The sequence below is a fragment of the Aristolochia californica genome, unplaced genomic scaffold (assembly GCF_029961685.1).
Source record: "Aristolochia californica isolate CCGP_79_NKW_82.1479 unplaced genomic scaffold, dmAriCali1.0.hap1 SCAF_6, whole genome shotgun sequence".
NCBI classification, from domain to species: domain Eukaryota; kingdom Viridiplantae; phylum Streptophyta; class Magnoliopsida; order Piperales; family Aristolochiaceae; genus Aristolochia; species Aristolochia californica.
In genome coordinates this window covers 40,620,811-40,644,075 of record NW_027182257.1, presented here as the reverse complement: position 1 = coordinate 40,644,075, position 23,265 = coordinate 40,620,811, and the positions used below count along the sequence as shown (strand labels likewise).

At 36.5% G+C, this 23,265-nt stretch overlaps 1 protein-coding gene across 1 annotated transcript; it reads right to left on the bottom strand.

Moving 5' to 3' along the window:
* Positions 1 to 980: 980 nt before the first annotated feature.
* LOC137934551 (uncharacterized) lies at positions 981 to 22,097 on the bottom strand. Its single transcript, XM_068778966.1, has 8 exons — positions 22,041 to 22,097; positions 21,759 to 21,889; positions 19,922 to 20,004; positions 8,604 to 8,707; positions 2,949 to 3,019; positions 2,262 to 2,524; positions 1,934 to 2,166; positions 981 to 1,329 (listed from the first exon to the last, which is right to left on the bottom strand). Exons 2-7 carry the CDS (start codon positions 21,845 to 21,847, stop codon positions 2,009 to 2,011), a joined length of 768 nt encoding a protein of 255 aa, XP_068635067.1. The 5' UTR covers positions 21,848 to 21,889; positions 22,041 to 22,097; the 3' UTR covers positions 981 to 1,329; positions 1,934 to 2,008.
* Between the last annotated feature and the right edge of the window lie 1,168 nt (positions 22,098 to 23,265).

The following is a 23,265-nucleotide window of genomic DNA, read 5'->3' as shown; positions in this document are numbered from 1 at the left end:
GTAGGAATAGAAATATTGGATAACAAACTAACAAATGACTGAAATGGAGGAGATAAACTATGAAAATAAACATACTTGGAAACAAGATAAAATGTACATTTTCTTTTGGCAATGGGAAGATCCAAATTATCAAAGATAGGTTCTACAAGCTTGGAGGAAGACGATCCATCCATGTCAGAGAGGGCCATAGTGGAAGTGGGATGTTGGACTTCACTGTTGAGCTGCTATCCATGCACCTTTCGACATTGATATACCTGCAAAGGTTTAGTTGTAGGAGCAGTGGAAGATTCATAATAGGAGTATGGATAGGAGACTCAACAACCACTATGGATTGAGATAATAGTGGTAGTTTCAAAAAATGTTACATCCATTGAAATGTAAATTCTTTTGTTAGCAAGATAATAACACTTCAGTCATTCCCAGTATAAGGATAACCAAGAAAGATACATTCTAGAACCTGAGCAGAAAACTTGTCTTGTGGAGGACCAACCATTGGGACCCAAACACCCTAGGTATGATGTCAAACAAACAACAGTCTGACTTCAACACTCGCAAAAGAATTTTTCCTCCCAACACTGACGAACATATCCTATTAATTAAGTAGTAGGATGTAAGAATAACATCTCCCTAATACAATTTTCTTTAGTAGCTTTTTTTTTTAACATCATTAATCTGATCTTATTTTATTTTTGAATTGTAAAGAATATAAAAGGGTATTCTCTTCATTTTATGTTATATTATATAAGTAAAGTATGTAAAATGGTCTATTTATTTTTCTTTTTTATAAATAAAATATATGAAAGAGTCAAGAGAATACGCTATGTAAAATGGAAATTGCCCTCGAGTGTGATATCCTATTTAGAAACACAAACAGAGGACGAGGTGAATTAAGGAAATTGACCAAACCAAACCAAGCCTAGAAGCCTAAGGCCAGTGTTTTTTGGATATTTTTTTAATGAAAAACAATTAGATATATCGCAGTCACATTGGCATCATTCCTAGGCATTATTCTTTCGGTGCTCTCAATAATTTTACAAATGTTCGTACAATCTAGAGAGACTTAGAATGAGAAACTGACGAAGAACAACACAGGGTCTGCAATCTCTCCCCCCACATGGTCCTCGCTTTCGGGACACCAGCGGTGAACCTGGCCAGAGGCATGTAGGAACAGGTTGGTTGCGAATTCAAGAATACCTAAATTGCATCTCCGATTGGATCCATTGTGGTGTCGTTCATCTGTTCATCAATCTACACTGCTTTAGAACTTGCAGATATCTTTGTACTGATCGAGTGCAACCCAGAAATCCGCTTACGCTCCTCCGTCTCTCCCTGCACCCAGAAATAAAATGAAAAAGATTTCATATTTCACGATGCAAGTAAATATTCCAATTTAAAGTAGAAAGGATTGATTGATTTTGGGCAAAGAAAATTAAGCTGGAAATACCACACCCGTTTCCTCCAAAGTAAACTCTATTAAGAAGTGGATAAGCACTCTGAAAATCATGGAGGAAGAAAGGTAAAATGATAACAATTGAAATACCACAACCTATCTGCTTGCAACTTTGGAAGAAAATCCAGCCAGGAAGGTACCCGTCTGCTACTTCAAGATATTTTGCATCTCTTTCAAATGCAACCAAATAACGTAATTGCGTCAAACCTACAGAAATAATCAACCATATTTCCCAAAGGTGCATCATTACCAATAATTGCCTCTCCTGCAAGAGATGTGCCATTTGGTTGCATGTGAAAGAGATGTAAAAACGTCTTTTGAAATTGCAACTAGGCATTACTGCTAACTAGCACTGTACAAGCTGAAGCTCTAAATGCATCTTTTTTCTCAGTTGGATTTAAGGACTTCTATCCATCCATTAACCCGCAAGTTCACTTCTTGGGTGGAGGCCAGATGAATGATCGCAAACTTATCCTTCCGTACCTTATCACAGTGATGTATGGCAGGCCAAGGGACCACTTGATAACAAAGGCTGCTTCGGCAGACGGTACTGCTGTCCTAAGCTTCAATATCACTCAATTTCAGTCTTAGTTTCATGTTATTGGCCAGAACAATGACTTCTCCTTTAGGCACATCCACCTTTAGAACAGCTGTTTTTTTACGTAGAGATGGAACAAGCACCATATCACCAACATTTGGAATTCTAGTCAGCTTCTCTGCAAGGTAATATAGGTTAACAAGGAGGGAATGTTCTATGCCATTCCAAGTAACAGATATTTCTTCAGACAGAAAACTATATTAGAAAAAATACCTGATGGTGACGGCCCGGGGTGATCAACCAAGCCAGGGTCATTACTTTTTGTTGTTTTTTCAGTTTTATCTGGTATCTGAGTGTTAAAATTGAGCGGTTGAGCACCAGATGCACGCAACTCCCGCAATGTGTTATGAAGTGCAGAGCGAGCCTGGGCTGCACCCTCAGAAATTTCTCGCATTTTTCGATATCTTTGAATGGCAGCATGCTCTGTGATTTTCTGCTTTGCCACCAACAGTCTTTCAATAAGTTCCCTTGAGTGCCTGGGATCATAGAAGAGTTACTTAGGTAGTATTAAGAACAAATTTGCAATAGTAATAAGTGGCCTAGAAATTTTAAACTATGTATGCGTGAACCAAAAAAATCTAATACAATTTCCATTCATTGAATAATGATTTTTTTTATGGAAAAGGGCACTTCAATTTCGAGCCTGAAAACGGAACTCAGAAACATATACTCATATCTTGGTGAACAAACCAAGGACATTCACTAATGACAGTTTCCAAGCAGTGAAATCACTAGACAATACGCCTCACTCATATTCACATAATACCTAAATGAAGGCGAGATTTCCATTTTGCCTTATCTGCTATATGTCACAAGTTCATGAAGATGAAAAGTTCATTTTTTGGTTAACCAATGAAACTCATATCATGTTATCCAATGGGAAAGAAAACATGTGCTTACTTCAGATGCTTTTGGGCTTCCTGAGCATGCTGGTGAAAGGATTGCTTGAATCTTTCCATCTCAATTATGACCTGCAGCGATGAAGAATTGTTACGACTGACATCAAAGCTGACAAACTGATGTCAACGCATAGATACCTAGATATATTGTTACTTAATGATTCTGATCATGCAAGTCAAAAAAGATAATTGTGGAAATTTCTTTATTATCAAGACTACACAGATTCAGGGCAGGTGATATCATATCTATTAAAGTTCCTAGAAAAAACACAGTGCTTATTAAGGAAAAACAATGATTAAGAAAGCAGAGATTAAGAGAAAAACAGTGATTTAGAAGGGACAAAGTTGTAATTGTTTGGTCATATAGAGACTGTTGTTCACACATAAGTGATCAGGGATATATTTCTCTTTTGTAATATCTTGACTAATAACTTAATAAAAATGGTTAGGGTTAGATCTTTTCCCCTAAGGAGGCTGCTGCACATTGCAGCTTTCTCTCTCTCATCGCATTCTTTTCTTTTCTTCTTTCCTCTCTTTCTTCTCTCTTTTATCAGTTTTACATGGTATTAGAGTAACAGGATCCATAGGAGAGGAATTTCAGACAACTGCTTATTCTCCCTAAAGCCTGTGATCTGTCTCCAGGGTTCCTGAGTGACCTTAAAGCTTAGTAATTTTTTCTTTGATTGTGGCATAACCTGAGGGTTAATGGCTGTGTCTACTGCATAAAGCAGTTACTTCAATGTGCCGCCCTTTTTTAAGGGTTCAGTACTGCCCTCTGGAGAGTCTGAGGGTCCGGGCAAATTGTGTGTTTTGTTGAATTAATGAGGATTAGAAGTTGCAAAAGTGTCTTTTTAGAAGCATCCAGGTCATTGTTATTAATTAATTGGTGCATGCATTCTGTTTGTTGATATTCCAGCAAACATATTAGCAGATCAATCAGGAACTTTTTGAATTGATTTGTGCAGGTTTGTAACTAAAGCCAAAGTATTGCTGTCTAGTTCTGTTGTTTACGAGCAATTGATATATAGCAGATCAAGGAGAAGTTACACACCTGCTAGGACATCAGAAACTACAAATACCAAATATTACATTTAGATCACATCTGTTAAGCTGAATGGATCAAATTACTTGAATTGGTCTAGGGGTGTCGAGAAGTTCTTGATTTCCAAGAGGAAAGTAAAGTATATTCATGATAGTCCTGATCCTATGATAGAGGATTGGGAGGCAGAAGATCATCAGGTTTAGACTTGGATGCTGAGTTGTGTGCAATCCCATGTAAGTGACCCGGTTATGAGTTGTGATACAACCAAAGATGTGTAAGACTCTGGAATCGATCTTTGCCCAAGAGAGCAATTTTTCCAAGTCTATGAGTTATATGTCAAATTTTTTAGCACGCATAGAGGGGAAAAGATAGTCAAAGATTATTTTACAGAGATACGTGGAGTTCTACAAGAAATTACAGTGTTTCATCCCTTCACAACAGATGCAAAAAAGCTTAGGAAGAAAGAAAGTCAGATTCAAGTTGCAAGGTTCTTAGGTGATCTGGGGCCCGATTATAATGCTTTGCATACATTAATGTTGGCAGATGATAATATTCCTACACTCGAGAAAGCCTATAACAGAGTTATAAGAGTTGAAATTGCAGTTATGTCCCAGGGAACTCAAGAAACTAAAAGTTTAGATGCTGTTGCCCTTAATTTTTTCTTCCACTCCCACTCCCATTTGATTCGAGTCTTTCCTAGGATGAGAGGGAGGTGGAGGAAGTGGTATAGACAGTGGTGACCACCGCCATGATCATGGAGACAAGGTGAACATTGTAGCAGATCTAACCACAGTTTAGACAAATGTTGGGAATAAGTTTGGAAGCCAGTATGGGCCAACTCAAGTATCCCTGAAAGTCCTGATGTGTTTAGAGGTGAGCAAGGGTTCACTAGCTACTTGCAGAATGAAATTCAAAAGTTACTCCTGTTGGTAATACATCTTCCTTTGCCATTATGTGTCGTCTGTGTCTCCATGGGGTATTGATTTTGGGGCATCAGTCCACATGTTAGGTATGTCCTATACAAGCGTGTTAAGTTAGTAGATGGCCCGTCTTCATCTATTATAGGTGAAGGTGTTGTTCATCCTACTCAACTTCCTTTGTCTTTTGCTTTGTTTGTTTCAAAATTTCCAATTAACTTATTGTCGGAAGGTCAATTCACCAAGTCCTTTAAATTGTTTGTTTACATTTTTTCCTTCTCGTTGTGCCTTTCAGGATTTGCAATGAGGAGGATGATTGGTTCTAGGCACGAGCCTGGGGGTCCTTACCATCTGGATGCTGCTCTTCATCAATCTATTGCCATTTATGGTTGTTGTGAATCCTTTTGGAATGGCATTTACGGTTGGGACATCCATCTCCTTTGCAGCTCCATCGATTTCTTCCTTCTTTACCTTCAAATTTATCTTTTGTATATCGGTCCTTGGGAAGCACCACAGAAGCTTGTTTTCTTCAAGTAGTAGTGAGAGAAAGTTTATTTGAACTAGTTTATTCTGATGTGTGGGGCACATGTTGGGTTTCCAATTTGTTTTTTTTCTATTTTTTTTTAACCCTCATAGATGATTATAGTCAAGTGACTTGGGCTTACCTCCTTTTGGAGAAGTTTATTGTCAAATTTTCGATGAAATAAGATATCAATTCAGTGCTTCAATTCGCATTTTTTCATTCTAATAATGGCTTAGTTCACAAACTGCCAATTTTCATTTTTTCTGTTAATCATAGAATTATTCATCAATCTTCATGTGTTTACAACTCCAACAAAATGGGATAGCAAAAAGGAAAAATAGGCATCTCTTAGAAGTTGTACATACTCTATTATTTCAAATGAATGTTACCAAATCATTTTGGGGTGATGGGGGTGATGCTATTTTGACTTCCTACAACATGATTGACCGCATGCCTTCTTCAATTTTAAAGGGCAGAGCGCCAATGCAAGTTCTTCGGCCTACATGTCTTGTTTGAAGTAACTCCTCGTGAGTTTGCTTCACTATGTTGTGTTCATACTGTTGGCCCTACTACTAATAAATTGTTCACTATGTTTTGTTCATTTTGCTGGTCCTATTTCTAATAAACTATCTCCTCATGTTATTCAATGTGTATTCTTGGGTCTTCAACACACTCAAAAAGGGTATAAATGATATGATCCCAAGCACAAGGAGACTTGTATTCAACAAATGTACCATTCTTTGAACGTTCGCCTAATTTTTCTGTCTTCCAAGCCTACATCTGTTCCAGATATCTCGGTTGAGTTTTTACCTCTTCCATTGATGGATACTCCTACTGTATCGTCCATTCTAGCTTCGACAAAGCCATTGCAGGTTTATCAGCACCAAAAAATGACTAAGAAAAAGACAAGCAGCACAACACCCAGTTAGGTGTAAGACACCCTAACGACTGATTTGCCCATGTCGTTGTCCTCTAAACCTCTGACTCTTAGTTTTTTATGACCTACATCTTTCAATTGCCATTAGGAAAGGTATACAACATCTTTTGTCTACATATGTTTCATTGGGTCATCACTGACTTTTTTTAGTCCTTTGTTATGTCCCTGTCCAATATTTCTATTCCTACTAAAGTGCAAGATGGTTTGTGCTCGCCTGAGTAGAAGAAGGCTATGGATGCTCCATTGACTAAGCAAACTGGGACTTTAGTTGATCCTCTTGCAGATGCAGCTGTAGTGGTGCATTGGGTGTACATAGTTAAGTATAATGCTGATGGCACAATGGAGTGTTATAAGATGCACTTGGCTGTTAAAGGTTACATATGGACATATGGAGTACATTTTTTTATACTTTTTCTCCAGTGAGTAGAGTCCGCATTTTAAATTTTGTTGCAGTTAAAAAGAAGTGGCTGTTCTACCAGTTGGATACTAAAAATGTGTTTTTATATAGTAATTTGCAGGAAGAGTTATATGGAGCAACCTTCTAAGTATGTTGCTCAGCAGGAAACTGGAAAGGTATATAAATTGCACAAATCCATCTATGGTTTGATGCAAAATCCAAGGGCATGGTTTGACAAATTTATCAGGTCATGACTTTTTTTGGCTTTATAAGGAGTCAATGTGATCATTCCTTGTTTGTTTTGCATCAGTCTTCTGGAATTGTGGTATTTGTGGTATATGTGGAGGACATTGTGTTATCTAGAAGTGGCATTAAGTAAATTAAAGAAGTAAAGAAGTATCCCAAAGCACATTTTTCGAATAAAGACCTTGGAGCGTTCAAATATTTTTTGGGAATAAAGGTTTCCAAGAGCAAGGAAGGTGTAGTCTTGTCCCAAAGAAAGTATGTTACTAACATGTTGCATATGTTTGGGTTGCTATGACCTGGACAGATATCTCATTTTCAGTCAATGAAGTGAGTCAATTCATGGAGAATCCTCGTAAGATTCATTTTGAAGCAGCTCAGAGAATTTTGGCTATTTGAAAGGAGCTGCATATGTTTGGGTTGCTATGACCTGGACAGATATCTCATTTTCAGTCAATGAAGTGAGTCAATTCATGGAGAATCCTCGTAAGATTCATTTTGAAGCAGCTCAGAGAATTTTGGCTATTTGAAAGGAGCTCCTAGTTGGGTTATTCTATAAACCCCATGAATACTTGAATGTTGAAGGATATGTTGATGCATATTATGCAAGTTCCAAGATGGATAGAAAATCTACTACAGGTTTTTGTGTATTTGTTGGAAGCAATCCAACAAGTTCGAAAAAAAAAAAGTAATGTTGTGGCTCGTCTAAGTGCAAAGGTTGTGTGCCATGCTATGGTTCATAAGGCAAGTGAACTTATGTGGGAAAAGTCAGTTTTAAAAGAGTTGAAAATTTGCATATATGATCTGATGGTACTAAAGTGTTATGACCAAATAGTAATCTTTATTACTAGTAACCCAGTTTTCTACAAAATGCTAACAATATAGAAGTTGGTCTTCACTTTGTACATGATGTTGTGATTAGGGGAAAGTTGTTACCCTTATGTCAAGACCACAGACAATTTTGTAACAAACTGGGGCTACTTGATATATATGCCTCCACTTGAGAGGGAGTATTAAAATTCATAGGAAAAACAATGCTTATTCAGGAAAAGTTGTGATTATCAAGGGAAAAACAGTGCTTAGAAGGGGCAAAATTGTAATTGTCTGGTCATATACAGACTGTTTTGCATGCATAAGTAATGAGGGATATATTTATCTTTTGTAATATCTTGCTGACATACTTAATAAAGGTGGTTAGGGATCAATCGTTTCCCCTAATGGGGCTGCTGCACATCGAAACTCTCTCTCTCATCATATTCTTCTCTTTTCTCCTTTCCCCTCTTTCTCCTCCCTCTTCTATCTATTTTACAATATCCATGAGCTGTTGGGAACAAGAAATTGGTTAAAATTTGCCTGCTCTCCTGGTTTTCTGATAGGTTAGATGGGTCAGATTGCCAAGGATTCTGTCAAGTTAAAAAAAACTGAACAGATAATTTTAGAATGGTAGCCTAGAACCTGGAAAATCTGGTTGAAGTCAGGAGTTGCCACCCTTACACAAAAATTTCACCACACAATTTAGATGCTATGAAAAGTTTATTCAATTCTGCAAAGCTTTTCAAGAAAGTCAAACATTTGAGACAGAGCTATGGAATCATACCCCATTAAGTTCTGCACTCGCAGCCCCATACAGTTCACGAGCACCATCTAGAATGCTGCCAGGTAAACCTAATTTTTCAGCAATATTTATCGCATTTGAGCGACCTGCATCATAAAAACTCAAAACTTTATTGCATAAACCAAAGAAGCAAGTTGTTCATAAACAAAAAATAATCTTCACAAGCATTAACCCAATAATTAAGCACAACAATGACGACATAATACTATTAGAAGTCAAGGGTATTTCAGTCTGTACACTGCATAAAACATCTTGTAAAAAATACCTTTCACATCCAAAAAATAGTGTGCACAGACACCTATGGGCCCCACACTTCACAAAATTCACCTAGAGTTTATAAAAAAACTCAACTCTGATACTCGGCAATCCTCTAGTGATAGCAATTGCAGTAATTGATTAAGAAACAACATCAAATATAACCACACCGACAAACCTGTCCCACACAGGGTGACGCAAGCAAGTGAACTCCATACTACTCTTCAGCACTACATTTGATCTTTATAGGATCACAAAGACATAATAACTGCTTTAGACAGCAGCACAAGCCATTAACCTTCAAGTTAAGGCACAAAAGAGACTAAAGAACTAACCTTTAAGTTCAATCAGAAGAGGCAATTAAGAAATCCAATCATAGGGGGAGATCACAAACTTTAGGAAGAGAAAAAACTAAACCATAAGCTTCAATTTATGGATCAAATTGCTCTGATGCCATAAATGTTAAAATATAGTATAAAGGGCAGTTTGCTCTTTTTACATTGTCTATATATTTCAGTGAGAGTTCTATCATTCAAAATGTTTAGATGTGTCTATGGTCCATTTTTTAAGTTGTTTAGAGGTAGATGGGTAGTTATAAGGAGTTAAGTGTAAGAGAGGTCAGCATCATTTCAAAAAAAAAAAAAAAGTGTAAGAGAGGTAAATGTGTAATTGTCCCTTAAATTTCATTTAAGTGAATAGGGTGGTCGAATTCTGAACCTCAATGAGAGCTATTCTCAGGCTCTCTTCCAGCTTCTCCTTTTTCTTCTTCCTCTCTTCTCTCATTCTTTTAGTTCTCATTTCTTGGCATGGTATCAGAACAGTAGGATCCTGATTTCAAGCTCATGAAGTGTCTCTCCTTCCTCTTTTGAACATAGCATCTTCTGAGAAAAGGGGATTTCGAGTTTCGACATTGATTGGGAAAGTTTAATTTTTGAGTTATTTTTCTGCCATAACCCTAGGGTTGATGGTTTCCACTGCCTATTGAGCAGTTCAATATCTGATTAGAGCCCCCAGAGAGTTTTTTGACTTGGGATTATAACAACTACCAGGTGATCAAATTTGATACCATGCCCAGTGTCTACGTCACTTCTTGGTAAGTTGACATCAGCCTATGTTATGCCAATTTGGCAGTTTAAGACTGGGTTTATACATATTTTATGCTTATTGTATGTTAATTTAGTTAAGTGGGGCCCACATAAGTCTGCGTAGGCATATAAGTGTGGTGAAGTTTTTGGTTGATTGTTTCAGTTGTTGTTTCTGCTTATGGCTGATTATCGTGAACAACAACCAAAAAGGTTGAATAGACAGAATTATCTTAGTTGCTCCAAGTCAATTGTTGTCTACCTTAAGGCCAAACAAAAGTCAAAATTTATTAGAGATGATCTACTAGTTCCTTTTACATGTAATTGGGAAGCAAATGATAGCTAGGTCTTGACTTAGTTATACAACAGTAAGGATTCAAAAATGAGAAATCAGATTATATACTGTGAAACGGGCAAAGAAATGTGAGTGTCTTGGAAGCATTAGATGCATAGGAAAGAATATTTCTCAAGTATATGAATTGTATGCTAAACTCTTTAGCCTTAGGCAGAGTGATTGCAAGGCATTCTGTAGGAAATCAGTTTGTTTAATCTGCTAATGAAAAAGAGCTTCGAAAGCAACAGGGGCAGATACATGTTGCTGAGTTTTTTAGATGGATTGGTATCAGACTTTGATGTAATCAAGGCTCAGTTGCCTGCTCAGATGATATCCCATTTGAAAAATATGAGATCTGGGGAGAAAATAGAAGAGAAAAGAGGAGAAAAAGAGGCCTGGAAGAAGAGCAGCCTTGCTGCTATGGAGTGAGTGCCAGAAAGGCACGTCCTCCTTTATAATCAGGGTTTAAGTGATATTTTAAAAAAGGACAAAAATGCCCCTCAATACTCAAAATTACATATCTCCTAAAATACATGTCTAAATTGAAAGAAAATTGAACCAATAATTAAATAAGACATTTTCTATCTGATAGTCATATTATAAAAGAAAAATGAAATTTGGGAAATGACCAAAATACCTCTGGATTGGTATTTTAACATTCCCCCTCAAAATGGAGAGTAGATATCAAATAATCCCAACTTGTCATTGATGGATACGTGCTCACTTCTTCCCAAAAACTTGGTAAATATATCTCCCAACTGGTCTGAAGATTTTACATAAGGAGTTATCATCTTCCCCTACCAAACTGCATCTCCAATGAAGTAGCAATTAACCTCTATATGTTTTGTTCTCTTATTTACAAAATTGTTGGCAATAAAAATGGTTGTCTAGTTATCACAATTCATAACCATAGGATCAGGTAGTGTAAAACCAAATTCAAGAAGAACATATTTAATCCACATAAGCTCACTAACTGTGTGAACTATTGCACGATACTCGGCCTCTGCACTAAACCTAGCCACAACTGTTTGTTTCTTACTTTTCCAGCTTCCCAAGTTGCCTCTAACAAAAAAACAGTAGCCTGACGTAGAACGTCTATCCATCTTACACCTATTCTAAGCATAATCGGCATCAGAATATCCAAGTACATCAACTTTCCCATTCTAAATATATAGAATATCTTTTTTCCACGTGCACCCTTCAAGTACTTTAAAATCCTCTGAGCAATCTCTAAATGGACTTTTTGAGGATTTTCCATGAACTGGCTCATAACTCCCAAAGCAAATAAGATATCCGGCTTGGTAACTATAGCATGGATCAGTTTACCTACTAACCGTCGGTATTGAGGTTTATCATTCTTTTGGCCCTCAAATACGTCAAAATTGATCTAGACCAGTTTAAATAATTTGATCCATTCAACTGGATCATAGTTATCTGAATTGGCTGAGAGTAATTTCACATATGAGCTCTCAACAATCCTTCGGATAGCAACTTGCGTGCTGGAATCGGCCATTAAATATCACAAAATACCACAATTCAATATACTAGAGTGTCAATCAACTAAAGAGGAACACTTTCCCCAAATTTCTATGCTTGTGCAAACAAGTGAGCCCCACATTGAATTCAATTAGGGTAATTCAACTCCCAATTCACACAATTTCAAAGTAATAGTGATGAACTTCAGCAATTAAGACCATAAATTGATGAAAGAATGACCTAATTGCAAGAAATTAGGATGACGCAAGCTATATGAATGATGATGCAAACATTAGTGTTGATGACACAAACAGATTTTTGGAATTTCCTTAAATTGGGATCATCAAACATCTTTAAATCCCAATAATCAATCGAATAGAAGCAATAATTATTAGCCAAGAGGCTAAGACAGGCAAAAAAAGGGAAACTTTGGAAAATTTACCCTACCAGTCAAAAATCTGGTAATCCTTCAAGGAGATTGCTGAAAATAGAGAGAAGGTCCACAAAATTGAAAGAATTCAACCCAAGAAGTGCGTTACTGATCTGATACCATGAAAAATATGAGATTTGGGGAGAAAATAAAGGACAAAAGAAAGAAAAAAGGGCTAGAAGAAGAGTAGCCTTGCTGCCTTGGAGTGAGTGCCAAAAAGGCATCTCCTCCTTTATAATCAGGATTTAAGTGATATTTTACAAAAAGACAAACATGCCCCTCAATACTCAAAATTACATATCTATTAAAATACATGTCTAAATTGAATGAAAATTGAACCACATGCCAAAAAGTATGTCCTCCTTTATAATTAGGGTTTAAGTGATATTTTACCAAAAGAAAAATGCCCCTCAATATTCAAAATTACATATCTATTAAAATACATGTCTAAATTGAATGAAAATTGAACCATAGATAAAATAAGATATTATCTATCTAATAGTCATACTATAAGAGAAAAGTGTAATGTGGGAAAAATGGGAAATAACCAAAACACCCCTGGACTGGTATTTTAACACTATCACTTTCTACTAACTTTAACAGAGTTATACGTGCAGAGACAGCAATTACATCTTAGGGAAGCAAAGAAGTTAAAGGTGCTAATGCTGTTGCATTTAATACTCTTGGTCACTTAGAATCTGTTAGAGGTCATGGTGGAAATGTCAGAAGTAGAGGCAAATATGGTTCAAGTAGAGGACGAGGCTGAAGTGATGGTAAAAGTGATAGAAAATGTATTCATTGTGAATGCATGAATCATTTTCCTAATAAGTATTGGAGTAAGTTTGGCAAGCCCACATGGACAAATTCCTTAGTTCATGACAGCATTGAATCCTCTGTGGATTTGTGGTAGGGATTCTATCAGGTGCTCCTGATGAGTTCCAACAGCTTGCCCAATGCATTGCTCAGTTGACCTTAACTTCCTTCTCCTTGGCATTTGTAGCTCAACATACACTTCCTACAACTACCCTTGTCAATTGAGGTATGTCCACCTTACACATGCGCCCTATGTCTTCCTAGATTATTGAATCAAGAAACTCCACTCATATGTCAAGTATGTCATTCTTGTTTACTGATTTGAAGGAGTCTTCAGTCGTTAAACATATTACACTTGCTAATGGGTTTGTTTCTTCTGAGAAGGCAATATTGCACCTTCCCCATTCATGTGTCTTCAATTTGTATTGTTTGTACCTAAATTGGCACTTAATTTGTTGTTGGTTAGTCAGCTTACAAAGTCTATGAATTATTCAATGACTTTTTATTCCTCACTATGTGTTGAAGAATCTCACAACGAGGAGGATGATTGGTTCCGTCATTAGAGAGGAGGCTTATATCATCTGGAAGGCTACCGATAGCTACCTTCACGTGCTTTTCATGCTACAATTTCACCCTTCCAATGGCACTTACAGTTAGGACATCCTTCTTCAGTGAAGTTAGTCTAACTATTTCCTGTTTTTCCTTCCAAGTTTTTCATTTAAGTATGACTCGTGTCAATTGGGCAAGCATCATCGGATTACATTTCCTATGAACTAAACAAAGAATAGAAGTTTGTTTGAGATCTTTCGTTTTGATGTATGGGGACCTTGTCTTCTTTCTAGTATCTTTGGCTATAAATATTTTGTTTCCTTCATTGATGATTTTAGTCATGCTATTTGGATGTATCTCGTAAGGGAGAAATCAAAAGTATTTGATGTACATCAAAGATTTTATAATGAAATCAAGGCACAGTTTGATACATCTCTTTGTTTTTTTTTTTTTTTTGTCACACTGACAATTGATTGGAATTTACGAGTTAAAAGTTTGTGATGTCTTTTATCAAAATCATGGCATAATTCACTAGTCATCTTGTATCTTCACTCCACAACATAATGGAGTAGTTGAATGTAAAAATCATCATCCTTTAGAAGTTGCAGGTACAATGTTTATTCATATGCATGTTCCCAAGCCCCATTAGGGTGATGTAGTGCTTACTACATGTTTTCTTATCAACAGGATACCCACTTCAATAATTGGGGGTAAAATTCTTATCCAAATATTGATTCCATTGGCTACTTTGTTTCCTTTGTCCCCTTGCATTTTGGGTGTCTGTTTTTCCCATGTATTTGGTGTTTCTATAGATAAATTGTCGTCTTGTGCAGTCAAATGTGTTTTTCTAGGGTACTCTTGAACAAAAAAGGGATACAAATGTTTTTTCCCTCTCCACTAGAAAAACATTTGTACCAGCTGATGTTACATTTTTTAAAGATGTTCTTGTCTTTTCTACTTCCTATACGGATTTTATTCCATCCTTCCTAAATCTAGGTATTGTTACTCCAACTCATGTGGAGTATGTTCCTAGTTAGCCACAGTCTATTGTTGCACAAAAGCCCTTGCAAGTATATCAACAAAGGCAATACCACTCAGCAACGAGCCACAATTCCCTCTCTCTCGCCTGTTCCAAAATCCTCTTTGCCTACAAATCCTGAGGTAACTAATTTACATCTTCATATTACTATTCAAAAAGGTGGACCTATGTCCAATCAATGTCTATTGTCCAATTATGTGTCGTCTGATTCAGTGTCTAACCTGTACAAACAATTTTGTCTTTCCGTACCATTTCTTCTTCTGTGCAAGATGCTCTTGTGTCTCCTCAGTTGAAGCATGTTATGGATGTTGAGACGGAGGTGTTAAGTGACAGAGGTACATGGAGTTTATGCGATACACTTCTAGTGCTACAATTGTGGGATGTCGTTGAGTATACACTGTTAAATGCAGAGTAGATGGTTCTATTGAAAGATATAAAGCTCAGTTGGTTGCTAACAGATATACTCAAACCTACGGTATTGATATTTTTGAAACATTCTCACATGTAGCCAGGTTGACTTTTGTCCATATCCTTGGATCTTTGTAGTTAACCAAGGTTGGCTACTATTTCAATTAGATATTAAAAATGCCTTCTTATATGGCGATTTAGCAGAAGAAGTCTATATGGAGCAACCTTTTGGGTATGTTGCTCATTGAGAGAATAAAAAGGTGTGCGAACTAAAGAAGGCAATTTATAGACTTAAATAGAAACCTAAGGCATAATTTGATAAGTTCAGCCAGTTAGTCATGTCTTTTGGGTTCTCTAAAAGCCACAGTGATCACTCTTTTTTTTTATGAAGCAGTCAATGATTGTAGTACTACTTGTTTATGTTGATAATATTTTTTATCAGGAAATGATATGAAAGGCAATAAAGAAGTAAAGGAACACCTTGCTAAAAATTTTCAGACTAAAGATTTGGATTCCTTAAAATACTTCATTGGAATAGAAGTTGCTAGAAGTAAGGCTGGAACTATATTAACACAGAGGAAGTATGTTACAGATATGTTACATAAAAAAGGTTTGCTACGTGGAAAGCCTATGGAGACTCCCATAGAAGTTGGTAATGATCTTCATGATAAAAGTAGTAATGAACTCAAGGATAAAACAGCATATCATAGTCTAGTTGGAAAATCAATTTATGTCACAGTCACTCATCCTGATATATCCTTTTCTACAAGTGTAGTAAGTCAATTCGTGGAACATCCATGCAAAGTACATTTAGAAGCTGCACAGAAAATATTAGGTATTTAAAAGGTCGCCTGGAAAGAAGTTATTCTTTAAACCTCATGGTCATTTGAAGACAAGCTTTTTCAGATGCCGGCTATGTTGGCTCTAAACTCGATAGAAAATCTACTAATGGCTATTTTGTGTTTGTGGGAAGAACTTTAATAAGTTGGAAGAGCAAGAAGCGGAATGTGGTGGCCGTTCTAGTACAAAAACCAAGTATAGAGCTATGGCTCATATTGTAAGTGAGTTGATGTGGGTGAGATCAGTTCTTCAAGAGTTAAACCTGTAGGTCGCTGAGCCTATGACCATGTATTGTGATTACCAAACAATTATTTTCATTGCAGGCAATCCCATGTTCTATGAAATGACCAAATATATAGAAGTTGATTGCCACTTTATTTGAGATGCAGTAATGCATGAAGAAGTTGTTACCCCTTATGTTCGGTCTAGTGATCAAGTTGGTGATAAATTTACTAAAGCATTGAGTAAACATGAATTTGGGGCATTTTGTAACAAGCTGAGGCTTCTAGATATCTATACTCCAACTTGAGAGAGAGAGAGTATTAACATGTATTATAAGGGGCAGTTTAGTCTTTTTACATGGTATGTATATTACAATGAGAGTATTATCATGTTCAGAATGTTTAGATGTGTCAATGGTTCAGTTTTTATGTTGTTTAGAGGTGTAGATGGCTAGTCATGAGGAGTTATGTATAAGAGGGGTAAATGTGTAATGTCCTTTAATCTCACTTAAGTAAATAAGAGATTAGGAGTCAAAATCTGAACCCCAACGAGAGCTCTAGTCAGGCTCTTTTTTAGCACTCCTCTATCCTTTTTCTTCTTCCTCCCTTCTTTCATTCTTCTATTTCCCATTTCTTGACAAGATAAAATAGATAGATTGAAGAAAGATTGAAGAGAAAGGAAAAAATAGGTCTGCGAAGTGCAGCCTACTCAATGGGGAAAAAGTCGACATCCTCTTTATTAATCTCACTTAAATGATTTTACAACTTGATAAAATGCCCCTAATAAGAGGTCTTATACATCAATAAGTAAAAAGATAAACATCCAGAATTTACAAGTTCAACCACACCAACTGTAAACTACTAATTTGGGCCACCTTGACTACAATATTACAGAACTACCCATAAGTGACATGACCAAAATACCCTGACTTCTAACAAAGAACAAGTGCATTGATTTTATTAATATGATGAAGCTATTTTCACATGCAAGATTGGTTTTTGCTTGACTAAAAATAGTTTTTACACATCCATGTCAAGAAACTAAACAAATAAAGGGTAATATTCAAATGTGGCCCCCTTAGAAATCTTATTTCCACATGAGATCAATTAACTTGTGTATTTTAAAAGCAATCAGATTCCAAATATAGCCATGGAGCCCTAACATAACTGTTTTTTAATAGGTATAATAGTTTCTTATAAGTTTAATTTGAAATTAAATACACTTTCAAAAAGGGCTAGTTACTCTCTTTTTTCAATGAGAAAAAGAATTATTTAAGAGAGCTCAAATGTTGAATGGATACAAGAACAGCCTGGCTATAAACCACAAGAAAAAACAAAGGAAACCTACACAACTAGGACAAATATCTAATGGGAATACACTGCCAATAGCGAGGTGCTATCGAGCTACTACTTGTCTCACTAGAGAGGCAGCTATACTATTGGTAGACTTGAGAGTTTGTTGCCATGAAATAGTCAAATGACTATGTATGTCTTCTATCTCATCAAAGTACATAAAATATCACCCTAGGGGGACTTTCTTTACCAAGGCCTACGAGATAACAACTGACAAATTGCCTTCCAAAAGTAAAAGGAAGGAGAAACACTCCTTGTACAACTTAAGGTCTTGGAGGAGGGCTCTCAACTCTGCCAGTTGACTCATATTGTCAAAAGAGAACAAAGAAGGCAAGGAGGCAACAGCCCTAATAATCCCAAATAATGTGTGCCCTCCCCCACCGACCTGAGATTTCCCATAGAACTGTCCAAAGGCTAATCACTCTCACCCCCTAAAAAATATCTAAATTACTCTATATCCCCATCAAAGCTGATCATACTTTTGAAAAAAAAACTGTACCCCTTTTTGTTAAATATTTTATTTCTTTAAAGGAAAAAAAATATTTTGAAGAAAAAGGGATGGGCCTAACTTTCTCTCCCTAGAGCATAAGGAAGTCTCCTATTGTCTCCTCCCTCTTGTCCACGAGAGGGACAATGGAGGAAAGTAGTGGGGAATGACTTAGCTTCCCCTCATGCTCAAGAACAACTGCCATTCTGCAGCAAGGAAAGGGGGAGGCTCTAGTGCCCCCATTCTCTCCCATAAGAAAGGATAAAAGAGGGGATGGAAAGGTCCCCCTCCCCTCTTTGGGGACAGCAGCTGTCACTGAGGAGGGGAGGAAGGCCCCACCCGTACCTTTCCAGATGCATCAAGAAGGGGCCCTTTCTCTCCCACTTCAGAAAGAGAATAGAAGGGAAAAGGGGTGGCACCTCCCTCTTTTTAAATACTTTATTGTTTTTCTATAAAATATAAAACATTTGATAAAGAAAGGATAAAATCATCTTTGAAAAAAATAAAATCTGCTTAAGGGACAAGAGTAACAAAACTTGGAAAATAGAGGGTTGTGAGTGATTATGCATATTATAAGGGGGTGGGAATTAGTTATCCATTTTTAAGGAGGGTAAGACTAATTAACCTTTTCTTTTTTATAAAGACTAATTAAATTTTTCAAAAAAGGGAACCCACCGTTTCTACTGACAGGAAAGAAAGAAGAGAGGTAGGCCCTCTTCTCTCTAAAAATAAAATTTTATTTTTAAATTTTCTTACTCTCAAAAATTTAGACAAGTTATGGGTATTTTACAAGACCAATAAGACAACTAATGGTGAGGCATTTCTCTTTGTTAATATATATGTTAAGTTGGGGCCAAGGCCCATCCCAAAATGACTAACCAACTTAGGAAACTTTTTTTCCAACTAATAAACTCAAGATCTTTGTACTCAGTAATCCATGTGGGACTATTCCTTAACACTCCCCCTCACGTGTAGACCCTCTTTTGTGGCTCTACAAGTGGATAATTTAGGAGTAGGCAGTTAGGTGTAGGCCTTTTTTGTGGCTCTAAAAGTGGATAGTTTAAGTGTAGGCCCTCTTTTGTGGCTCTACAAGTAGATAGTTTTTAGGTGCAGGCCCACATATGATTCTGCTCTGATACCATGTTAAGTTGGGTCCAAGGCCCATCCCAAAATGACTAGCCAACTTAAGAAACCTCTTTTCCAGCTAATAAACTCAAGATCTTTGTACTCAGGAATCCATATGGGACTATTCCTTAACAATATACATCTTTTTAAAAAAAAAAAAAAAACTAACGGTGAGGCCTATTTGTCCATTAGATTTTAATAACAATGACATAGTTGGAATAAAGCATCCAACTGGTCATATGTGAAAGTGTCATATAGAAGAGGACCCTATTTGGTGATGAACTTGTAAATAGACAATAGAATTGATAGTGTACACGCTTTCAGCAAGATGCATACAAATCATTTACACACTTTTTATAGGGTCGTTTACATTTCCCCTTTTGCAGCTAATTACAGTGTCATTTATGGTATAACAGCCCGGTTGTTTGAGCAGCCCAATTTTCTTTTTGCAATCCATCAAATAATGGAATTTAAAACAAGAGTACACTTTTAGGAACTTTAAGGTACAAAGTAAGACATTTCATGTCATATAGATTATGAATGAAGGATTAGTTCAATTCACCCAACCCGATTGCTTCCTAAGAATGATGATTCCACATGTACCCAAAAAGGCCACTTGTCAGTCTATAACATACAGTACCCACCTATCTCTTCAATATAAATGAAAAATATTTTCCAACAAATGTTTGAGATCCAAGTAGAACCCCAAATACAGCTCACAGAACTTTGGAGGGGAAAAGGAAAAGAAAGAAAAATTATTTTTATCAGTAAAGAAAAAAGTGCAGAAAAATCAAATCAACCACTGTATTAAGTCCAAAAATTTTCAGCATTCTCACAGCATCAAAGCTCTCTGCACAAAGCATAAATAAGGTGTCACAGAAAAAGAACCTGGTATTCCCCATAGTATCTTGTAGGTCGGTTTTAGATTCTCTTCATCAAATTCCACACATGCATTCTCAAAAGCAGGGTTACTGTAGAAAGAATGAATTAAGAAAAATGAACACAAGGTCTTCAAGAAATAGAAGTACAGTTGACGTAATACTAAACTATAGCTTCAAAAATAAATGTACAACAGAGGACACTGATCAATATTGAAGTATTGAAAGTGGGTAATTTAGCATTTCTCAACCAATTCAAATCCTATATCCAGGTTTTGGTCTTATTCAAGCATCTTTAATATGCTGAGATCAAGTTCAAGTAATAGAACGTAGTCAAAGCTCACAAACACGAAAAAAATTAAAAGAAAACTAGTTCCATATTCCCTATAGCTGCCACATATAGGGCAAATAGACATATTTTAGTAGGATAAATGCTGATTATTGGAATCAATCACCTAGGGAATTGTACCATGCATGCTGCCCCAATGATAGGTACTTTGGCCCTAGTTAAAAAATTACATGTTTTCAGCAGAAACGATAAGCCCAAGACTGCCGGAGTAGATCAGAAAATGATCATTTAGAGTTCATGATAATAAACTAACTTCTCAAAAGATTAGGAAATCCAGCACCAAGTTTATAAAATTTTATGTACATTCATATACAAGCTTCACTAGGACACTAGTTAAAGAGTCCTAGTTTAACTTTACATGTAGAGAACAGCAATTTTCATCTCATTGGACCTGCTTCTACTACTGCCACAACCCATACACTTGGGTATTTCAAAGATATTAGCAGTATGTTCTTTTGATAGAAATGGAAAAATAAGATCAATGAAAAAGAATTCCATAGAGGGCACAAGGTACAATGGAGCCACAGATTAAACAAACAGAAGCTAACAAGGCAGCATAAGCAGCATGGAACACAGATGCCAGACAAGGCAAAAATAAGAAGCACAACAAAGAGAACAAAAGTTGGAGAACTAATCAGTAGGAAGAGCACTCTCCACACAACAACACATTGCCAACAAGTGGAGTTTCTAGTGTGAGTTGAATGAGTGTATCATTAAGGAATAGTCCTACATGGATTAGTGAGTACAAAGATCATGAGTTATTAGTTGGGAAAGAGGTTTCCTAAGTAGGTTAGTCATTTTGGGATGGGCCTTGGACCCAACTTTACATGGTATCAGAGCAGGTACTCATATGTGGGCCTACACCTAAATTATCCACTTGTAGAGCCACAAAAGAGGGCCTACACATGAGGGAGAGTGTTAAGGAATAATCTCACATGGATTAGTGAGTACAAAGATCTTGAGTTTATTAGTTGGGAAAAAGGTTTCCTAAGTAAGCTAATCATTTTGGGATGGGCCTTGAACCCAACTTTAAATGGTATCATAGCAGGTACCCAACAAGTGGAGTTTCTAGTGTGAGTTGAATGGGTGTATAGACCAACAACACAGCTTATATTGGCTAATAAATATGTACTGGATTTACCGATAACAATAGAAAACCTTATTACAAAACAAATATTGTTCATTACATGCACCTACATTGGATAAACATCTCATAGCAGATGACATCAAAGATGAAACCAGTACTTAGAACAAGCTTGGTGCTAACCGTTACCCCATAGATCAAGGAAAAAATGATTTAATGCAAACCCATGGCTTCCTTCAGGCATTCATGGCCATTTAAGAGAACTACTTGATCTTAAATAATAGCCACCCTTTCTGAAGGATCCACATGATACTGCAATGGAGAAATCAAAGTACAGCTCCCCCAATTGTGATGCCATACCATACTTGAGGCTCATATGCAGAGTTCATTCAACTAGAAACGATGAGCAGATACCTATATTTGAGAGCTTTTAGTTCACCATGATGAGTTGTGGCTAGTGTCAACAGGGAACCAGATTCAGCAAAAGCTTCAAGAAGTGACATCCCTAATGCTGCCCCTTCCAGTGGATTCGTTCCAGCCCCAACCTGCATCATTAAAAAATAAAGTTAGGATCTTAAATATAATAAAAATGTTCTCTATGTAATGTGGTACACAATCCTTAAGATCCTGATCTGAATAAAAATCAGTATGGGCAATGTATTCCCATGTGAACGGGGATTCTGATACACCACATACCTCATCTAAAAGCACCAATGACTTACTTGTAGATTCTGCTAATATTGCCTAAAAAAAAGAAATTGGACAAGTTAAAATAAAAACATAAAAGTTATAAAAAATTAAGCAATTCATAGCAGCAACAATTAGTTTTAAAAAACCCATACATTTAAAAATGTGGAAAAAAAAGAACATTTGTGCTCTATCATCAAATTTGATTATTAAAGTTCTCAACCCTTAGAAAGATTATGAACTTAATTTAGGAGTGTTAAGGTGGTCAAGGAATGGCAGAACTGTAATTTAGGTAGGTTTGTTGTTTTAAGAGTTTCTGAATTAGGGGCATTTTAGCAACAAGCTAACAGTAAGGCTGAATATAAGCCAACATCAGGGTCATTTTGGTCAAGTCTAGAAGCATCGCTAAGTTAATGAAGATAAGAAGGAGAGGAGTTGATTTTCCACTCAAATCTCCTCTTCCTTTTTTATGTAAACCTTGAACCCCCTATCTCTATAAAGGTCTTTTCTTTCTCCTTTTCCCTGTGCCACAACGCTCAGGTTTATGCAGTGAGTGTTGTATAAGTATTGAAAAGTAGATACATTGAAGAAAGATCGAAGAGAAAGGAGAAGAAATAAGAAGAAAAAAAGAGAAAATAGGTCTGTGAAGTGCAGCCTACTTGATGGGGCAAAAGTTGAACCCCATCCTCTTTATTAAGCTCACTTTAAGTGATTTTACAACTTGACAAAAATGCCTCTAATAAGAGGACTTATACATCAATAAGTAAATTACTGCCTACATAATCTTTACATCAGCAATGATTGTTGTTTTTCGTTTATATTCTGATTTTGATTGTGTAGTTGAGAAGAATCCTGGTCACTTATTACTGGATTTTTTGGAAGATAAACTTCACTTATTACTGGATAGATTGTATTTCTATAGTGTTGTTAAATTTTTGCCCAAGATCTGAAGTGTGTGAGGCCCACTTATCTGCGCAGGTAGGGTAAAGTTTCTTTGGTTTTTGAGGAAAAAATAATGGCTGAATCTAGGAAGATTGTTGCCCCTATTAAGCCTTTTGTAGGTTTTGAGGGAAAAGATTCTCACTCTATTCAGATTACTTCTATGAAATTAAATGGAAAGACTTATGTAAATTGCAGCAGATCCGTGCTTATGTTTCTAAAACCAAAGAGAAGGCAAAATATCTTAAGAAAGATTCTCCTGATCCTATAACTAAGGATTGGGAGGTAGAAGATA

Coding starts and splice junctions, on each gene's coding strand:
- LOC137934551 (XM_068778966.1), bottom strand. CDS start 21,847: ATGTCACTTCTTGAAGCTTTTGCTGAATCTGGTTCCCTGTTGACACTA. Junction 20,005..21,758: donor CTAAAAGCTCTCAAATATAG/GTATCTGCTCAT, acceptor TTCTTTCTACAG/TAACCCTGCTTTTGAGAATG. Junction 8,708..19,921: donor GATACTATGGGGAATACCAG/GTTCTTTTTCTG, acceptor TTTATGATGCAG/GTCGCTCAAATGCGATAAAT.